A 17,079-nucleotide genomic window follows, 5' to 3' on the forward strand; every position below is an offset into this window, starting at 1 on the left:
AACAAAGGCAAAGGGCAATAAACAACAGATAGATCCCTATTCCAAAGCAGAAAGAAAAAATGTTCTAACTATTTTACAAAATGAAAGCACAGAAAAGAGCAAGGAAAGAGAAATGAAAGACCCCACAGGAAGAAAAATGAAGCTAATCCCTCAGTGCTTAGAACTGTACAGTAAGCACTACCGTAAAACTGGAGACGGTAACAGTACAAAACAGGACATGAACAACACAACTACTCAATCTGAAAATCTCTGTCTGCGTGACCTACTGCCAAAAGTTCCGAAAATCCAACACAGGGGACAAAATTAAATTTAGTAATGCAGGGAAACTATTACAAATTTTTACTAACACAGAGTAATCGGGGTCACCAAATGTTACGGCTGGAATTTACGTGTGTATGTCTGTATGTATGTCTATTTACTCCTATCAGAAATTGTGCATGCTACTCTCTGTTTACTATCTAGCCTTCACACACACACACACAACACTCCAACCAGGCACAAAGACACGAACAACAGTTACAGCCCTTTGCCCCTGTACCTCTATTAGAATATTCAATCACCACATAAACATATTATTCTACATCCATTCTACAGATCACTTTCGCTCAACATGGAAGTTCTATTTCTGTTAACACACAGAAGTCTAACTGCACATAATTACGTACATATTACTTTGTCATGCAGTCTACAGTTCACGTGCACACACGTATAACACTTTAGGCTTTGTTCCGTGAAAGCCCGTTTGTCTCAAAACACACGAAGTCATTGTCTCAAACAATACTTCTGTTACTATTCACTTCTGTTACACACAGATGACAAACCCCACGACGCTCGACGTCTCGTGGTTATTCACTCGGGAAGCGTATCTCTGTACAGCTATCACGCTGATTAAATTCTCTCAGTCGTACTCACAATATACAGTGGCACGCACTGCTTCACCCCACCCACACAACTGTCTCGTGTGGTGGAATGGGACGGGGTTCCCGTTTTGCAGCGCTTCACGCTGTCTCCCCTTCTGCGTTCCCACAGCTCACGGCTGGAGCGTGAGGGTAGAACCTCCCGTCTCGTTCCCCTTCCGCGACCCCTCTCGGCCCGGGATACTTCCGCGACCCACTCGGCCCGGGATGCTAAAATACACAAGTTTAAACTACCATAAGTCTCCATACTTGAATAAACTTTTCTGACATTCTTTATCACTACCGTCAACTAACTTATGCGGTTACAGTATATACACCCGCTAACTCATAAGCGACTTCCTTTCCGAAAAACATATAAACATTCCCTTTTCAACAATGGCTGACATCAACTCACGCTTTTCAGCCAATTCACACATGACTCTCCCGGTCATTTCTCAAGTCAATATTTCCGAGCAAAATAATATCTCCGAGTAAAATATCAATTCAATAAATACCTGTAAACACAGCAGTCGAATCTACTGATTCAATACCGCGACACGAGTCTAACCGACCTCCCAGCGCCCGGTGAGAAACTTTACAATCAGGAGACACTTCTCCTGTCGATAGTCTGCAAAGCTCTGACCCTGTATAGTCTCAAAAACGCCACCTCAGTCAATACTCCTCTCTGATTGGTCACCGACAATACTGCACTGCGTCAATGACGTTTCACCGTGCGGAGTCTCCTCAAAGTTCGTGGCCCATGAAATTTTGTACACCTGCGTCACATAACTCCAATATACATCTATGTGCAAATCCGTTTGTCACAAGCTCCAACCATATTTCATAAGGCTTTATTCAGGGTTGTCTCTTGTTCTTAAACATCCGATTTCTAAGGACACGCCTGTGCTGAGAATATGAACATGAACCGATATGAACATCAATGTCAGCCGCCTTTTTATTATGAAATAATGTTCATTTGTGTTCCAAACACTTCCGAAGAATACTTGTTGGTGTGTCTTCAGTCGCCCTGACATCATCACAACTCGACCCTGTCCTGCAAAAATACAAATATATACAGGGTGACACCCAAACATTCAACCCAAACAAATGCTTATTTCTTTTACATCTGTTGACCGAATTAGTTATCTTTCTTTTTTTTTTTTTTTTTTTTTGGTCTCTGTCCTGTCCTGTCTTGTCTTGTCTTGTCTTGTCATCCCTCTATTGGCCTACTGGCAACCTTTTCCTAACTTGTCTTGTCTTGTCTTGCCATGTCTTGTCTTGTCTTGTATTGTACAGTATATACATTTAGCATACATTTGGGTAAAGGTTTGCGAACAGGTAAGGGGTGTAAGAGAGAGAGAAGACAGAGATGGTGGTGGTCTATGTTACATTACACAGGTCAACACAGTTGCAAGTTCATAGGTTAAAGGCTGCCCTTTTCGTAGCGTTCATTAATTAATTCCTATTGTTTACATGTGCCAATAATGTTATAAAACTGTACCTAAGGGGATATAATAACGATTGGCTGTAGCTTTCGAAAACAGAAAAAAATATTTCAGTATTGCAAAGTGGTGTTGATAGTGTCGAATGTAAACAGAACAGTCTCAAAGTGAAAGTGGATGTTTTCCGGAAATTGCGAAGTTAACAAGAATACAAAAAAGCGCGCTTTCCTGCTTAGCACAATCCGCTACCGCGCTAATCTGGCGTGTCAATATCACTACGTTTTGCACGTGGAAGGTGAGCGATTTCCTTCACGCAGGGATTGACGAAGCTGTACTGTCTGTGTTGACGGTCTAAAAATAGCCCAAGCCCTGGAGAACTGTTTCTAAAGATAGCAATAAACTTTATTAAGAATTGATTATTTCTTGTAATTGGTAAGGACTTCAAACCTAAAACTTTGCAGGAAGCTTAATTTATACATCCCCGCAACGATGGGAAAAGCCCTGGAAGTAAGTAAACTAATTAAATAGGACTTTGTCAGCCTTTAAATGAGGGGTTATTGTGTATAGTGAGGAAATAATTTTCTGATGTATTTTTAATTCATTATTGGTGTTTTATGCAAAACGTAAGGTCAATATTGAAAGTTTAAAAAAAGTAGTGCCCTCACATTAATACGAAGGCGGGATCACAGCTGGATAAGACAAGGTACGGCAATTTCGACCCGGAGGTCTCTTTCAGGGCGCACAGAGGATGAGACAACACAGGAGAAAAAATGAAAAAACCACAGATAATAGCACACGGAAGGAACGATTACAGCAGTTATAGTTAAATTACTTTGTGGGTCAGGGTTTTTTAGGAGTACAGGGGAAACCCCTTTTAAGACCTTAAAATATGTGAGAAAATCAAGTCTTAAAATGGAAGGGGTCTAAAAATGGGGGTAATTTACAGAGGTTATGAACAGAACATCTTCTTCTTCTTCAGCGTTCCAGAAATTCCGGTGACGTGTTAGCTTGTTTGCCCATTTGGGTTCCCCACACTATACTCTACGAGCATAGTCAGCTTCACTCCGCTTTCGTTGAGTAGGCATGCTGGGTATTTTCGTGTTTCCATAACCCACCGAACTCCGACATGGTTTACAGGATCTTTTCCGTGCGCACTTGGTCTTGTGCTTGCGTGTACACACGAAGGGGATTAAGTCACTAAGCAGGTCTGCACATAAGTTGACCTGGGAGATCGAAAAAATCTCCACTCTTAACCCACCAGGCGGCAGCGACCGGGATTCGAACTCACGACCTCCCGATTAGGAGGCCGACGTCTTACCACTGCGCGCCACTTCACCCGTCACAGAACATCTAAAGAAGCAAGATCTTAAAAAGGAGGAAGTCTGAAATGAATGGGTCTGAAAGGGGGGTTGCCATGTTTATCGGAGCAGGAAACTCTTCCAGAGTGAGGCCCCTTTGTTGGTTTCACTGCGTCCGCATTGTGAACAGCAGTTATGAGAAATTCGAAATGAGAAATGGCGCTTACGGCTAAAAACAAACTCAGAAAAAATCAATTCTGCGTTCTTGATAGCAGTTTTGTCCAGACTGGACTCCAGCTTTTGCTTTTCTTATTTTTCTCTATCGTCCAAGCCCATAAAATAGAACAAGGCGGATTGCGTTTGGATTTCCCTCTTTCAGATGACTAAGATTGCTCCCCTTGGATCGTTCCGTGTCAAGGCCAGTTGTACTGGCCGTGTGTTCAAGATGAAAAACTATTGGCTGTTGTGTTGGTTTCCTGCAATTGAATAGATAAAAAACCCATGCATCCTTAAAAGGCACAGTCCTTCCCATGCAAACAATTCGGCTCACGCTACCTGGCAGGCTTTTACATAGAATAACACCTCCCCTTATCTACGGCACATCCCAAAACTCTACAACCTGAGTGCTTTGGGTGATCAGTAAATTTTGATATTTTTTCTTTTTTTGTGAATTCATTTCATTAAAAAAATAATTCCACAATTCATCAAATTCCAGCTGAGCAGAATGGCTTTCACAATGGTGACTTGGCCTCTAAAGGTACCCTCCGTAAAGAGTGAGAAATTTTCAAATAGTTTATTTTTGCGTGGTTTATCTTACCCCTGAGCCATCGTGAACCCGTGTGATCTAGTATCCTTTTTTCACAATGTAGTCGTCAGTTTGTAATTTGAATGCGACTCGCAGTAAGCTTATCTGCAATAGCACGTTATTGTGTACCTCTGAATCTTAATGAAACACACGGCTGTGGTTCACAAGAACTCCAGCGATGGCTTTTGGCTGTTCAGAGCCAGAGGAACTGGCAAAAGGCATAAACCATCGTCTGCTACGAGAACCACGACCTGGCGTGACCCTGCTTCCGGGCTTTCTTTTTTCCAACTTTTAAAACTTCGAATTGTACTGATCTTGTCTTGATGAAAAAATAATTCTTTTGGGATTCAAGAATGTTTGTGTAAGAAGCTGTCAATTTATTATTTAGATTTTAAAAGTTAGGTCTAGCACCAAAACCCACCGTGGTCAGACAATCGGCAAAATTAATTATTTGAAAATTGCTTGCTCTTTACGTAGGGCACCTAGGACGTTCCCGTTCGGTGAGCGTTGAAATGGAAGGGTGTTTGTACTGTGTGTAAAAGCCTGACAGTATCTGTGATGGTTTACAGGAGGCGTGCTGTGCCTTTAATCAGCTCTGTGTGTTTAAAAAGTTACCTTGATCATTCTGACATGCTCTTGCTCAAATTACACTCCACACAATATTGTGGACTCCATTGATAGACGCTGTGGTGCATGGGAGAACTGCATTCTGAGGAAACGAAAAAAATATACACTGAGGAAGAACAGTCACAACAACATTTGCAGCAGTAACAGGCTATATAATTGTATTCAAAGAACACTTAAATAAGGTAAAAGGAAAATCAGTGTTGTGTCAGTAAATTTGATTTGGGGGAGATGGAAGGATGGTTGTGGGGGTTTAGAGGGGGCGATAGAAGGATAGTTGGGAACCGGTGAAGGTGGGGTGGCTATCTACACAGTTTGATATCATTCAGCAAGCCCATTTCATTTAGATGTATCATGTAATGACTGGTACAATGTTTAATTTATCAAAAAAGGCAGTAACTCTGTAATGCATTAATTATGTGAACCAACTTCTCCATAAACTAAATAAAGATCAGTTGAAAAAGTTACCTCTTTCATTCTGGAATCTTTTTGGTCCCATCACAGCTCAGACGCAGACTCAATGGACAGATACTGTAGTGATGAAAAAACCACCAGCATCATAAGGGAGAACACGAATTATGCAGAGAGGAAAAACAGTAATGAGTAAGAACAACAGGAACAGCAGCAGCACACGTCAATACTCTTACTCCACAAAACACTATCACTGATTTAGTAACTGAATCCCAGTGAAATGCAAGTGATCCAAATTACTGAATTAAAAACACAGAGAGAGATAGAGAAAGAGGGAGAGAGACAGACAGACAGGCAGAGAGACAGAGACAATGTGAATGTGTGTGTGTACATGGGAAATGCAGTGCCATTTGAAACAAACACTTGCTTCGTTTAAATTAAAAATCAACAGTTAATGAGTTATACAACATAAGAGGCACCTGTTTTAGGGTGGTGCTTGGGCGGAGTGTGTGTGTAACTTGATAATACAGTGGTCGCCGCTTAATAAAACCACTTCTGGACCGACGAAAAATGGCTTTAATAAGCGGCGGATTTATTAACCGGCGGTCCAGGAATACGTCATTTTCGAAAGAAAAAAAAATCTCTTTTGTTTACGTCACTCAGTCACTTTCTTTCGTCATTTACACTTGTTTGAATCTAAACAAAACTTCACGAAGGATGTGGAACTTTTGTTTTAATTATGTACATGTACGTGTACTTTGATCACTTCGGTACATCAATAATTTCACTGTCACCGTCACGAACCATTACTCGTCAGAGAAGAACGATTTTATGAGTGTTTGTTTGTTGGTCGTCTTCCACATCAGAACAAGATAATGTGAGTTTTAGTCACAAACTACGTGATTTCTCTGAGAAAACTGGCTTTAATAAGCGGCGGGTTGGTTTTATTAACCGGCTTTTTCTAATACATAAGATATAGTGATAAATCCGGACCGTCTGAAATCGGCTTTTATAAGCGGCTGGCTCTATTAACCGCGGTTGTATTAAGCGGCGTCCACTGTAATAAGCATGATCCGTTCCAGCTAACAACTATCTTGATCTGTACAGACATACATTGCACAGTGAATTCACCAGCATGTACCTTTATGTTTGCCATTGAGTTAGGTAGAAGACAATGTTGAGTGGTGAACGTAAGTTGTATTGATCACTGGGTCATCCTGCAGTCCGTCCCCTTTGATCTGCACATTGCACCAGCACAAACAAACACAATGTTATGATCTCAATCAGCCTGCATGGTCAATCATGAATCTAAGAACACAAACACTGTCCAGATTTTGGAAACGAGATCATCACTTGGGAAATTCAATGAAAATCTAGCAGTCAATGAAGCAGATAGATTTGTCCTTGCGATTGTTGTTGCAAGCAGATAAATGTGTGAACTTCCTTATCTCAACGTTATCATTCAACATATTGATACTTTGCCTGATGGATTTTTGTGCCGATGAGATAAACAAACAATCAAAATCAAAGTAGTATTTTAGTAGTAGTAAACTTTTGAAAAAAAAATCAAACAAATTGAGCAGAAAGATCTAGCTTACTGCTGTGCTGATTTAGACAAAATCAATGCATTTACATGCCGAAGTCATTCCTGCTTTTATTCATATCATTCTAGATGATCCTAATGCACAACAATACGAAAACGAGCTCAGCTATATAATTGTATTCAAAGAACACTTAAATAAGGTAAAAGGAAAATCAGTGTTGTCAGTAAATTTGATTTGGGGGAGATGGGAGGATTGGGGTGGGGGGTTAGAGGCGGCGATAGAAGGATAGCTAGGAACCGTAGAAGGTGGGGTGGCTAACACAGTTTGATCATTCAGCATGGCCATTTAGATGTAATGACTGGTACAATGTTTAATTTATCTAAAGGGGCAGCAACTCTGTAACTAATGCATTATGTGAACCAACTTCTCCATAAACTAAATAAAGATCAGTTTAAAAAGTTACCTCTTTCATTCTGGAATCTTTTTGGTCCCATCACAGCTCAGACTCAATGGACAGATACTGTAGTGATGGAAAAAAAACCCAGCATTTTAAGGGAGAACAAGAATTATGCAGAGAGAAAAACAGTAATGAGTAAGAACAACAGCAGCAGCATACGTCAATACTCTTATTCCACATAACACTATCACTGAATGACTGATTCAGTAACTAAATCCCAGTGAAGTGCAAGTGATCCAAATTATAAAAACAACGCCCAAACGAAAAGGTAGAATGGTGACTTCCGTTCGATTTCAAGTTAAACTTTTCACTTTTCCGAGCAAGACAACTGCGAAAAAAAAGAGATCAAAAAGGAAATAGGGCGCTTTTTTTTAGACACCCCTTTTTACGTCCAGCTTCTTTTGGTGGAGATTCAAGTTACAGACACATGTGAAATTCATTAAGCAAAAAGGTTCCCACTATGCACTGCCACAGAACACAACCAGGTTATTAATGTGCGGTACAGTGTATAATTATGTTTAAGTAAAAGGATGCCCTTCTTTTGTTTAATTGGAGCATCTATGATGTCTGACATTTTGGTTCTAACGGTAAGGAACGTATGTTTAGGCTCTAATAAGGACAGTTTGTCTTGTCAAAAGCCTCATGCATATTCCTTCCTCCCCATGCAAGACTTTCTTTTATTTGAATATCTGCCTTTATAGTACAAAAATCAAATAAAAAGGTCGCACTCTGCGCATAGCGACAAAAATCGCAATTTTACCAAGAAAACCTCACACTCTTTATGTGGAGAAAGACCCTGACTGTTGCAGTATGTTATGCATTTGAAAACATCTGAAATTGTGTACTTGAATTCTACAGTTTGATCAGTTCTGTGTGTTTAAAAAGTTACCTTGATCATTCTGACATGCTCTTGCTCAAATCACATCCCAGACAATATTGTAGACTCCATTGATAGACGCTGTGGTGCATGGGAGAACTGCATTCTGAGGAAACGAAAAAAAATACACTGAGGAAGAACAGTCACAACAACATTTGCAGCAGCAACAGGCTATATAATTTTATTCAAAGAACACTTAAATAAGGTAAAATGAAAATCAGTGTTGTGTCAGTAAATTTGATTTGGGGGAGATATAGGGGGATATAGCTCAGTTGGTAGCGCGCTGGATTTGTATTCAGTTGGCCGCTGTCAGCGTGAGTTCGATCCCAGGTTCGGCGGAAATTTATTTCACAGAGTCAACTTTGTGTGCAGACTCTCTTCGGTGTCCGAACCTCCCCCCGTGTACACTACATTGGGTGTGCACGTTAAAGATCCCACGATTGACAAAAGGGTCTTTCCTGGCAAAATTGCTTAGGCACAGTTAATAATTGTCTACCTATACCCGTGTGACTTGGAATAATAGGCCGTGAAAGGTAAATATGCGCCGAAATGGCTGCAATCTACTGGCCGTATAAAATTTCACTTCACACGGCATCACTGCAGAGCGCCTAGAACTGTACCCACGGAATATGCGCGATATAAGACTCATTGATTGATTGATTGATTGAGATGGAAGGATTGGGGTGGGGGTTTAGAGGCGGGGATAGAAGGATAGCTGGGAACCGGGGAAGGTGGGGTGGCTAACACAGTTTGATCATGTAATGACTGGTACAATGTTTAATATATATCTAAAAAGGCAGCAACTCTGTAATGCATTATGTGAACCAACTTCTCCATTAACTAAATAAAGATCAGTAAAAGTTACCTCTTTCATTCTGGAATCTTTTTGGTCCCATCACAGCTAGCTCAGACGCAGACTCAATGGACAGATACTGTAATGATGAAAAAAAAACCAGCATTTTAAGGGAGAACAAGAATTATGCAGAGAGGAGAAACAGTAATGAGTAAGAACAACAGCAGCAGCAGCAGCAGACTTAATACTCTTACTCTACATAACACTCTCACTGAATGACTGATTCAGTAACTAAATCCCAGTGAAGTGCAAGTGATCAAAATTACTGATGTAAAAACAGAGAGAGAGAGAGAGAGAGAGAGAGAGAGAGAGAGAGAGAGAGAGAGAGAGAGAGAGAGAGAGAGAGAGAGAGAGAGAGAGAGAGAGAGAGAGAGACAGACAGACAGACAGACAGACAGACAGACAGAGACAGAGAGAGACAGAGACAGAGAGAGACAGAGATAGAGAGAGACAGAGATAGAGAGAGACAGACAGACAGACAGACAGAGAGAGACAATGCGAATGTGTGTGTGTGTGTGTGTGTGTGTGTGTGTGTGTGTGTGTGTGTGTGTGTGTGTGTGTGTGTGTGTGTGTGTGTGTGTGTGTGTACATGGGAAATGCAGTGCCATTGAAAACAAACACTTGCTTCATTTAAATATCAACAGTTATACAACATGAGGCACTAGAAAAGTTGTACATGAAAATAAATGTTGCTCTTGCTGATGGAAAAAGAGCAGGGGGAGAGGGTCGATGTTGCTTGCACTTGCAGATAATTATGCACTAACATCCAGCTGTTTTTCTGGGTGTACTGTAACCCTGTAATGTTTAAGCAGAAATGTTTGTGGATCACGTTATGCTTCTGCTTTTAGATCAGTTTGAGTATTTGCAATATTACCTGGATCATTGCGGCATCCTCTTGATCACATCACATTTGAGACTTTGACCTATATGGGCAGACGCTGAAGTTATTACAAGGGCATTCTGAAAAATGACAATACAAATGCAGAGATGTAGAACTTTACATTACACTTACAGAAGCAACAACCAGAGAGCTGATTTATACAGGTAGAGAGAGAGAGAAAGAGAAGAAGAAGTAAATGAAAAAAGAGAGCATAGAAAGAGAGAGGGGGTGGGGGATGGGGCAAAGGGAGTGTGTAATGTGACGTGAGCAATGGAAAATGAAACTCTCAGTACTTTTAATTTATATTAACAGTTATGGAACTATTTGAGCACTCCCCATAACCACAAACAAGGTACAGACGGCAACATATGTTGCACGGAAGGGTGGGGGTAGTTGGACTGGAGAGTGTTGTTATGGGTTTAGGGTGGAGCTGGGGCGGAGTGTGTATGTAACTTGATAATAATAAGCATGATCAGTTAGAGCTAACAACTATCTTGATCTTCACAGACATAAATTGCACAATGATTTCATTTTTGCCCTTGAGTTAGGTGGAAGACAATGTTGAGTGGTGAACGCAAGTTGTATTGATCACTGGGTCATCCTGCGGTCCGTCCCCTTTGATCTGCACATTGCACCAGCACAAACAAACACAATGTTATGATCTCAATCAGCCTGCATGGTCAATCATGAATCTAAGAACACAAACACTGTCCAGATCTAATTGAAAACGAGATCATCATTACTTGGGAAATTCAATGAAAATCTAGCAGTCAACGAAGCAGATAGATCTGTCCTTGCGATTGTTGTTGCAAGCAGATAAATGTGTGAACTTCCTTATCTCAACGTTATCATTCAACATATTGATATTTTGCCTGATGGATGTTGTGCCGATGAGATAAACAAACAATCAAAATCAAAGTCATAAACTTTTGAAGAAAAAAATTAAACAAATTGAGCAGAAAGAATCTAGCTTACTGCTGTGCTGATTTCGACAAAATCAATGCGTTTACATGCCGAAGTCATTCCTGCTTTTATTCATATCATACTAGATGATCCTAATGCACAACAATACGAAAACGAGCTCAGCGAAATGAGTAACACTGCCTCACCTGCACTAACACAATGCTGCAGAAGCGAAGGTCGTCTACGACTGGAAATTTCGAAGTCGAACAGCGGCGTTTTTTCACTCTCAGCGGTTGTCTTGCTCGGAAAAGTGAAAAGCTTAACTTGAAATCGAACGGAAGTCACCATTCTACCTTTTCGTTCAAGCGTTGTTTTTATAAAATCTCAGAAAATGTAATTTTGACTTGGGTGATTTCGTCCGCCATTGAGATTCAGTTTTTCAATAATTTGTCTTCCTCCTTGGCAGAAGAGTCAAAGGTTCGGCCCGATCTTCAAGGTTCCCAAGACATGACTTGCAAACCCCGAACCTAGTTCGCCGAACCTCCCAAACCTAGTTCGAAAACTCAGGTTCGTCTGGTTAAGAACCAAGACAAGTTCCCCGAACCAGTCTTGAGGTTCGCCGAACCCCACGAACCTAGTTCGCGAACCAAAGGTTCGTCTGGTTAAGAACAGCCTTTAAGGTGTGTAGAATAGAATAGAATACAGAATAGAATAGAATAGAATAATGTTTATTGTCATGAACCAGTAAAGTTATTGACACAACAAACAACAAATAATGCATTATATGTGTATGTCCGTATGTCTCTATGTGCATTATATTATTATATGTGTATGTCCGTATGCCTATATGTGCGTATGGGGGTGTGTTGTGTGTGTATGAAGTGTGTGTGTGTGTGAGAGAGTGAGTGAGTGCGTGTGAGTGAGTGTGTACTTCTGTTCGTGTATAACTTGATGTATGTGTGTGTGTGTGTGTGTGTGTGTGTGTGTGTGTGTGTGTGTGTGTGTGTTCGTGTGTGTGTTTGAGAGAGAGAGAGAGAGAGAGAGAGAGAGAGAGAGAGAGAGAGAGAGAGAGAGAGAGAGAGAGAGAGAGAGAGAGAGAGAGAGAGAGAGAGAGAGAGAGAGAGAGAGAGAGAGAGAGAGGTTTGTCTTTCGCTGGGGTATGCAGTGCCTTGGCGTTGCACATCTACTTAATGTACACTTGGTTGGTTAGGCAGACAGAGATTGTAAGACTAGGCGTCAGCTTAACGCTCCTTTCTACAGATTATCCGTTTGTGCTAGCTGGTCTCTCTCCCTCTCGCACACACACACACACACACACACACACACACACACACACACACACACACACACACACACACACACACACACATACTCACACACAGACAAGTACACACACAAACAAACACACATACACACACACACTAACACACACGCACACACACACATACACACACACACCACAAGTACACACACAAACAAAGACACACACACACACACTCACACACACGCACGCACGCACACATACACACACAAGTACACAAACAAACAAACAAACACATACACACACATACTCACACACACGCACATACACACACACACACACACACACACTCAAACACACACACACACACTCACACACACGCACACAAAAACACACACACAAGCACACACACAAACACACAAGCACACACACACTTACACACACACACAAACACACACACACACACACACTCACACACACGCAGACACACTCACACACACAGTGATGGAAATGAAAACACACACTGGAATGTAATACTTTTATTGCTGCTTGTTTGAGGGTGTTTCACCCCGGCAAGACCAACAGAGGCAAAGGTAACATGCAAGAGTTGATTATAAGCACCTTTTTCTTGAGAAAAAACACACTTTTCTGTTTGTGGTAATGTGTTTTGAGTATTCTTTCTTATGTATTTTTTAATATACTTTGTTATGTGATAACTAATGTGCTGGTGTTTTTTCTCAGTTTTGCTGATGTTATACGCTTGGTACATATAGTTACTCATTTTCCTTAAATAACATGTAATAACATTACTTCATAGCTAAGCACATGATTTTACCTATGGCACAACACAACTCTCTAGCCTCCCTCTCTGAGATGCGTTTGAAGACAGACTGTTAAAAGAGAATAAATGTATGTACATAATTATGATAGAATATTGATGTATGAATTGAAGAAATGTATAAGAACACAAGAATGTATGAATGACAAAGAAATTATGTTTATTTTTGAATGTTTTATGTATGTTATTATTACGGACACAAAAGATCAGCAATGCAATTTCTCTTTTAGAGATTAATAAAGTTATTGTATTGTATTGTATTGTATTGTATTGTATTGTATTCAAAGTAACGTTTAATATTTAAATGACCAATCAGGATTAACCTCCGACGAGCAAAAGTGCACCTAAACTAACATTTAGGCGGGTATTATATTTGTTTGTTTGTTTATTTGTTGCTTAACGTCCAGCCGACTACGCAGAGCCATATCAGGACGAGCGGGTATTATAGCTTGCTTTTGTCAGAAAACAAATCTAACGTAAAGGTATTTTTACAGAAATGTCGCGCGCAACTTGATCCAAATCAGATATATATGATGCATATAACAACTAAAACGGCAAAAACAAAAGGGAGAGAGCAGGAAGAAGGAGAGGGAGGGGGGGGGGCTAAGAGTCGCTGTGTTGGTCCCCCGTGGACCCTTACAGGCGGTACTGACCCTCGTCACTTGCACCGTTGCTGATACAGAGTAAAGTCAAGATGCTGTCTGATAAACTTGCTGGTGTCTGCGAGAGGAGAGACTGAATTCCGAGCACAATTCTTCTGCATAATGCCGAAGTCTGCGATGATGCAGCCAGCGTCTGCTGCACACGCGGCCAGGCAGTCCACCAGATTGTCAACGTGCTCACCGTCAGCATCGAATACATAATCGTAGTTGGCCAGCAGGTAAATGCCTGGATAGGTCAGGAACTCGGCCTGCTGGTCTGATACAGGGCAATCTAAAACATCACAGCGATACTTCTGCGTCATGTGGATACATCAAGGCAGTCAGCACAGGCAGACAGGACTCGCACACACACACACACACACACACACACACACACACACACACACATACACACACACACACACACACACACACACATACACACACACACACACACACACACACACACACATACACACACACATACATATTCACACACACAAACACTCACACATACACACACACTCACAGACACAGACACACAAACACCCACCCACCCACACATACACACACACACACACACGCACGCACACACACACACACACACATATATATATAAAAACATCAGAAATTATGAAAAGAAACAATTGAAAGTAGGCAGAGACTTTCTTCCGAGATTTGTTAAAATCTCTTAGCAGAGTAAAAGAGAGAGAAAATAGTATCCCTTCACAGACAGCCTATTGGGAGCATCAGACCCTCCTCAAGGGGTAAGGGCTATCCAAGCAAAGTCCCTTTGTGGGGGACGTATCACAAGGATGTCCAGTGCAACTGAGGAGGACCATTGTTTATGTACCTAGACCAGACACGTGTTTCGACACTAATGTGTCTCATCAGTGGTCAGGTGGTACTGATGGCGAGAGTTGTCAACCCATGGTATCCAACTAAGAAGCAAACCACTCACAGAATGGTAGCCTCTGTTGGCATGGGAGACTACCCTCATCTGACAACCCCAAAGGGATATCTGTGAAGGGAAACACTTTGATTTAAGGCCAAAGTGTGGAATTGAAATTTATTAAGAAAGAATTTAGAAATTTAGACAAGTTCTAACCAAGAAATTAGGTTAAAACAAGGGAAATAAGAAAAAACCTAAAGAGAGGTAACTCTGTACCAGCCTGCAGATCCAGAAATGGATGCGCGAACAAGTGAGATCTTATTTAAAAAAGGTTAAACAGGAAAAGCGGTCAACTTTTCACTGCTGTTCAAACACAGGACTTGGTAAAGAAGAAGTTTTCTGCCCACTCAATTGGATCGCTTTAAGGGCGATGCAACTTTCACAGTGACCATATTATAAAAACATCAGAAATTATGAAAAGAAACAATTGAAAGTAGGCAGAGACTTTCTTCCGAGATTTGTTCAAATCTCTTAGCAGAGTAAAAGAGAGAGAAAGTAGTATCCCTTCACAGACAGCCTATTGGGAGCATCAGACCCTCCTCAAGGGGGAAAGGGCTTACCCACATTGCACCAGTCAGCGTGTCCCTCTCCTATATAATACTTATTAACCTTGCCAGCTATCTGATCTGCCTTGCTGGCGACATTCACCCGAACCCTGGACCGTCACGAAATAAGAAACATAGCGAGCTATCTGTTATACACATAAATGCTAGAAGTATTAGAAACAAGTTAGATATAATAGAAACAGAGACTAGTACCCACGATATTATAACGATCTCAGAGACATGGCTTTCGGAGACCACTGTTGCACACTTTGAAGTAATCCCACACTTTGAAGTAAATTACTTCAAAGTGTGGTGATGTGCCCCACACTTTGAAGTAAACCCATTTTTTACTTCAAAGTGTGGGGGGATCTTCCCACACTTTGAAGTAACTTACTTCAAAGCGTGGGACTTTTGCATCGCCTGTTTGAGCCTGATGATTTTGTCAAAAAAAAATGGCAAAGTCTTTTGGATGAGTGAACAGAAAAAGTGAGCGAGCCAAGAAACATAGTGATGTTTGTTATCAGGCTTTAAGCAATGTCCCATTGTTGAGTGTGACGAAAACTCGTGGTGACGATTTTAAAACATGTTGGGTCACGCATGGTCCAATCTTACATGGTCCAATCTTACATGGTCCAACCTTACATGGTCCGACCTTACATGGTCCAATCTTACATGGTCCAATCTTACATGGTCCAACCTTACATGGTCCAATCTTACATGGTCCAATCTTACATGGTCCAACCTTACATGGTCCAATCTTACATGGTCCAATCTTACATGGTCCAATATTACATGGTCCAACCTTACATGGTCCAACCTTGCATGGTCCAACCTTACATGGTCCAATCTTACATGGTCCAATCTTACATGGTCCAATCTTACATGGTCCAATAATATATATGGACCATGTAAGATTGGACCATGTAAGGTTGGACCATGTAAGGTTGGACCATGTAAGGTTGGACCATGTAAGATTGGACCATGCGTGACCCAATCTTACATGGTCCAATACTATATATATATATATGGACCATGTAATATTGGACCATGTAAGGTTGGACCATGCAAGATTGAACCATGTAAGATTGGACCATGTAAGGTCGGACCATGTAAGGTTGGACCATGTAAGATTGGACCATGTAAGATTGGACCATGCGTGACCCAACATGTTTTAAAATCGTCACCACGAGTTTTCGTCACACTCAACAATGGGACATTGCTTAAAGCCTGATAACAAACATCACTATGTTTCTTGGCTCGCTCACTTTTTCTGTTCACTCATCCAAAAGACTTTGCCATTTTTTTTGACAAAATCATCAGGCTCAAACAGGCGATGCAAAAGTCCCACGCTTTGAAGTAAGTTACTTCAAAGTGTGGGAAGATCCCCCCACACTTTGAAGTAAAAAATGGGTTTACTTCAAAGTGTGGGAAGATCCCCCCACACTTTGAAGTGAAAAATGGGTTTACTTCAAAGTGTGGGGCACATCCCCACACTTTGAAGTAATTTACTTCAAAGTGTGGGATTACTTCAAAGTGTGGTGCAACAGACTACTTCTAACGACGACATTCATCTTAAAGGTTATCACCCCCCAATTCGTAAAGACAGACCTAACGACCCCCACGGCGGGGTAGCAGTATACGTGAAAAACAGTCTTGTGTGCAAACCAAGGGATGACCTTCTGATCCCCCAGCTTGAGGCCGTATGGGTTGAAACTAGATTAAACCAGGATACGCTGTTAATAGGTACATTTTATAGGCCGCCTAACTCTAATGTAGAATACTGGAAACTCATTGATCAGTCAATTAAAAATGTCGCCGCTTCAGAGCATATGTTTATTATTCTTGGTGATTT

At 41.1% G+C, this 17,079-nt stretch overlaps 1 protein-coding gene and 1 long non-coding RNA gene across 6 annotated transcripts in view; both read right to left on the bottom strand.

The window, feature by feature from the left end:
* Positions 1–1,748: 1,748 nt before the first annotated feature.
* Positions 1,749–10,136, bottom strand: LOC138951168 (uncharacterized). The gene is made up of 8 exons (XR_011451028.1): positions 10,082–10,136; positions 9,220–9,286; positions 8,367–8,460; positions 7,484–7,540; positions 6,618–6,714; positions 5,534–5,596; positions 5,057–5,150; positions 1,749–1,950 (listed from the first exon to the last, which is right to left on the bottom strand). It is a non-coding gene; the product is annotated as an uncharacterized lncRNA (long non-coding RNA).
* Positions 10,137–12,775: 2,639 nt separating this feature from the next.
* Positions 12,776–17,079, bottom strand: part of LOC138951204 (uncharacterized) — a 336,181-nt gene continuing 331,877 nt past the window's right edge. For all 5 annotated transcript variants that reach the window (XM_070322860.1, XM_070322862.1, XM_070322858.1 and 2 more), the window contains one exon: positions 12,776–14,022. In XM_070322860.1, the coding sequence (XP_070178961.1) occupies positions 13,748–14,022 (275 nt within the window). In that variant the 3' untranslated portion in view covers positions 12,776–13,747. The remainder of the gene's footprint in view (positions 14,023–17,079) is intronic.

Source organism: Littorina saxatilis, linkage group LG16, assembly GCF_037325665.1.
Source record: "Littorina saxatilis isolate snail1 linkage group LG16, US_GU_Lsax_2.0, whole genome shotgun sequence".
In the NCBI taxonomy this organism is placed as follows: domain Eukaryota; kingdom Metazoa; phylum Mollusca; class Gastropoda; order Littorinimorpha; family Littorinidae; genus Littorina; species Littorina saxatilis.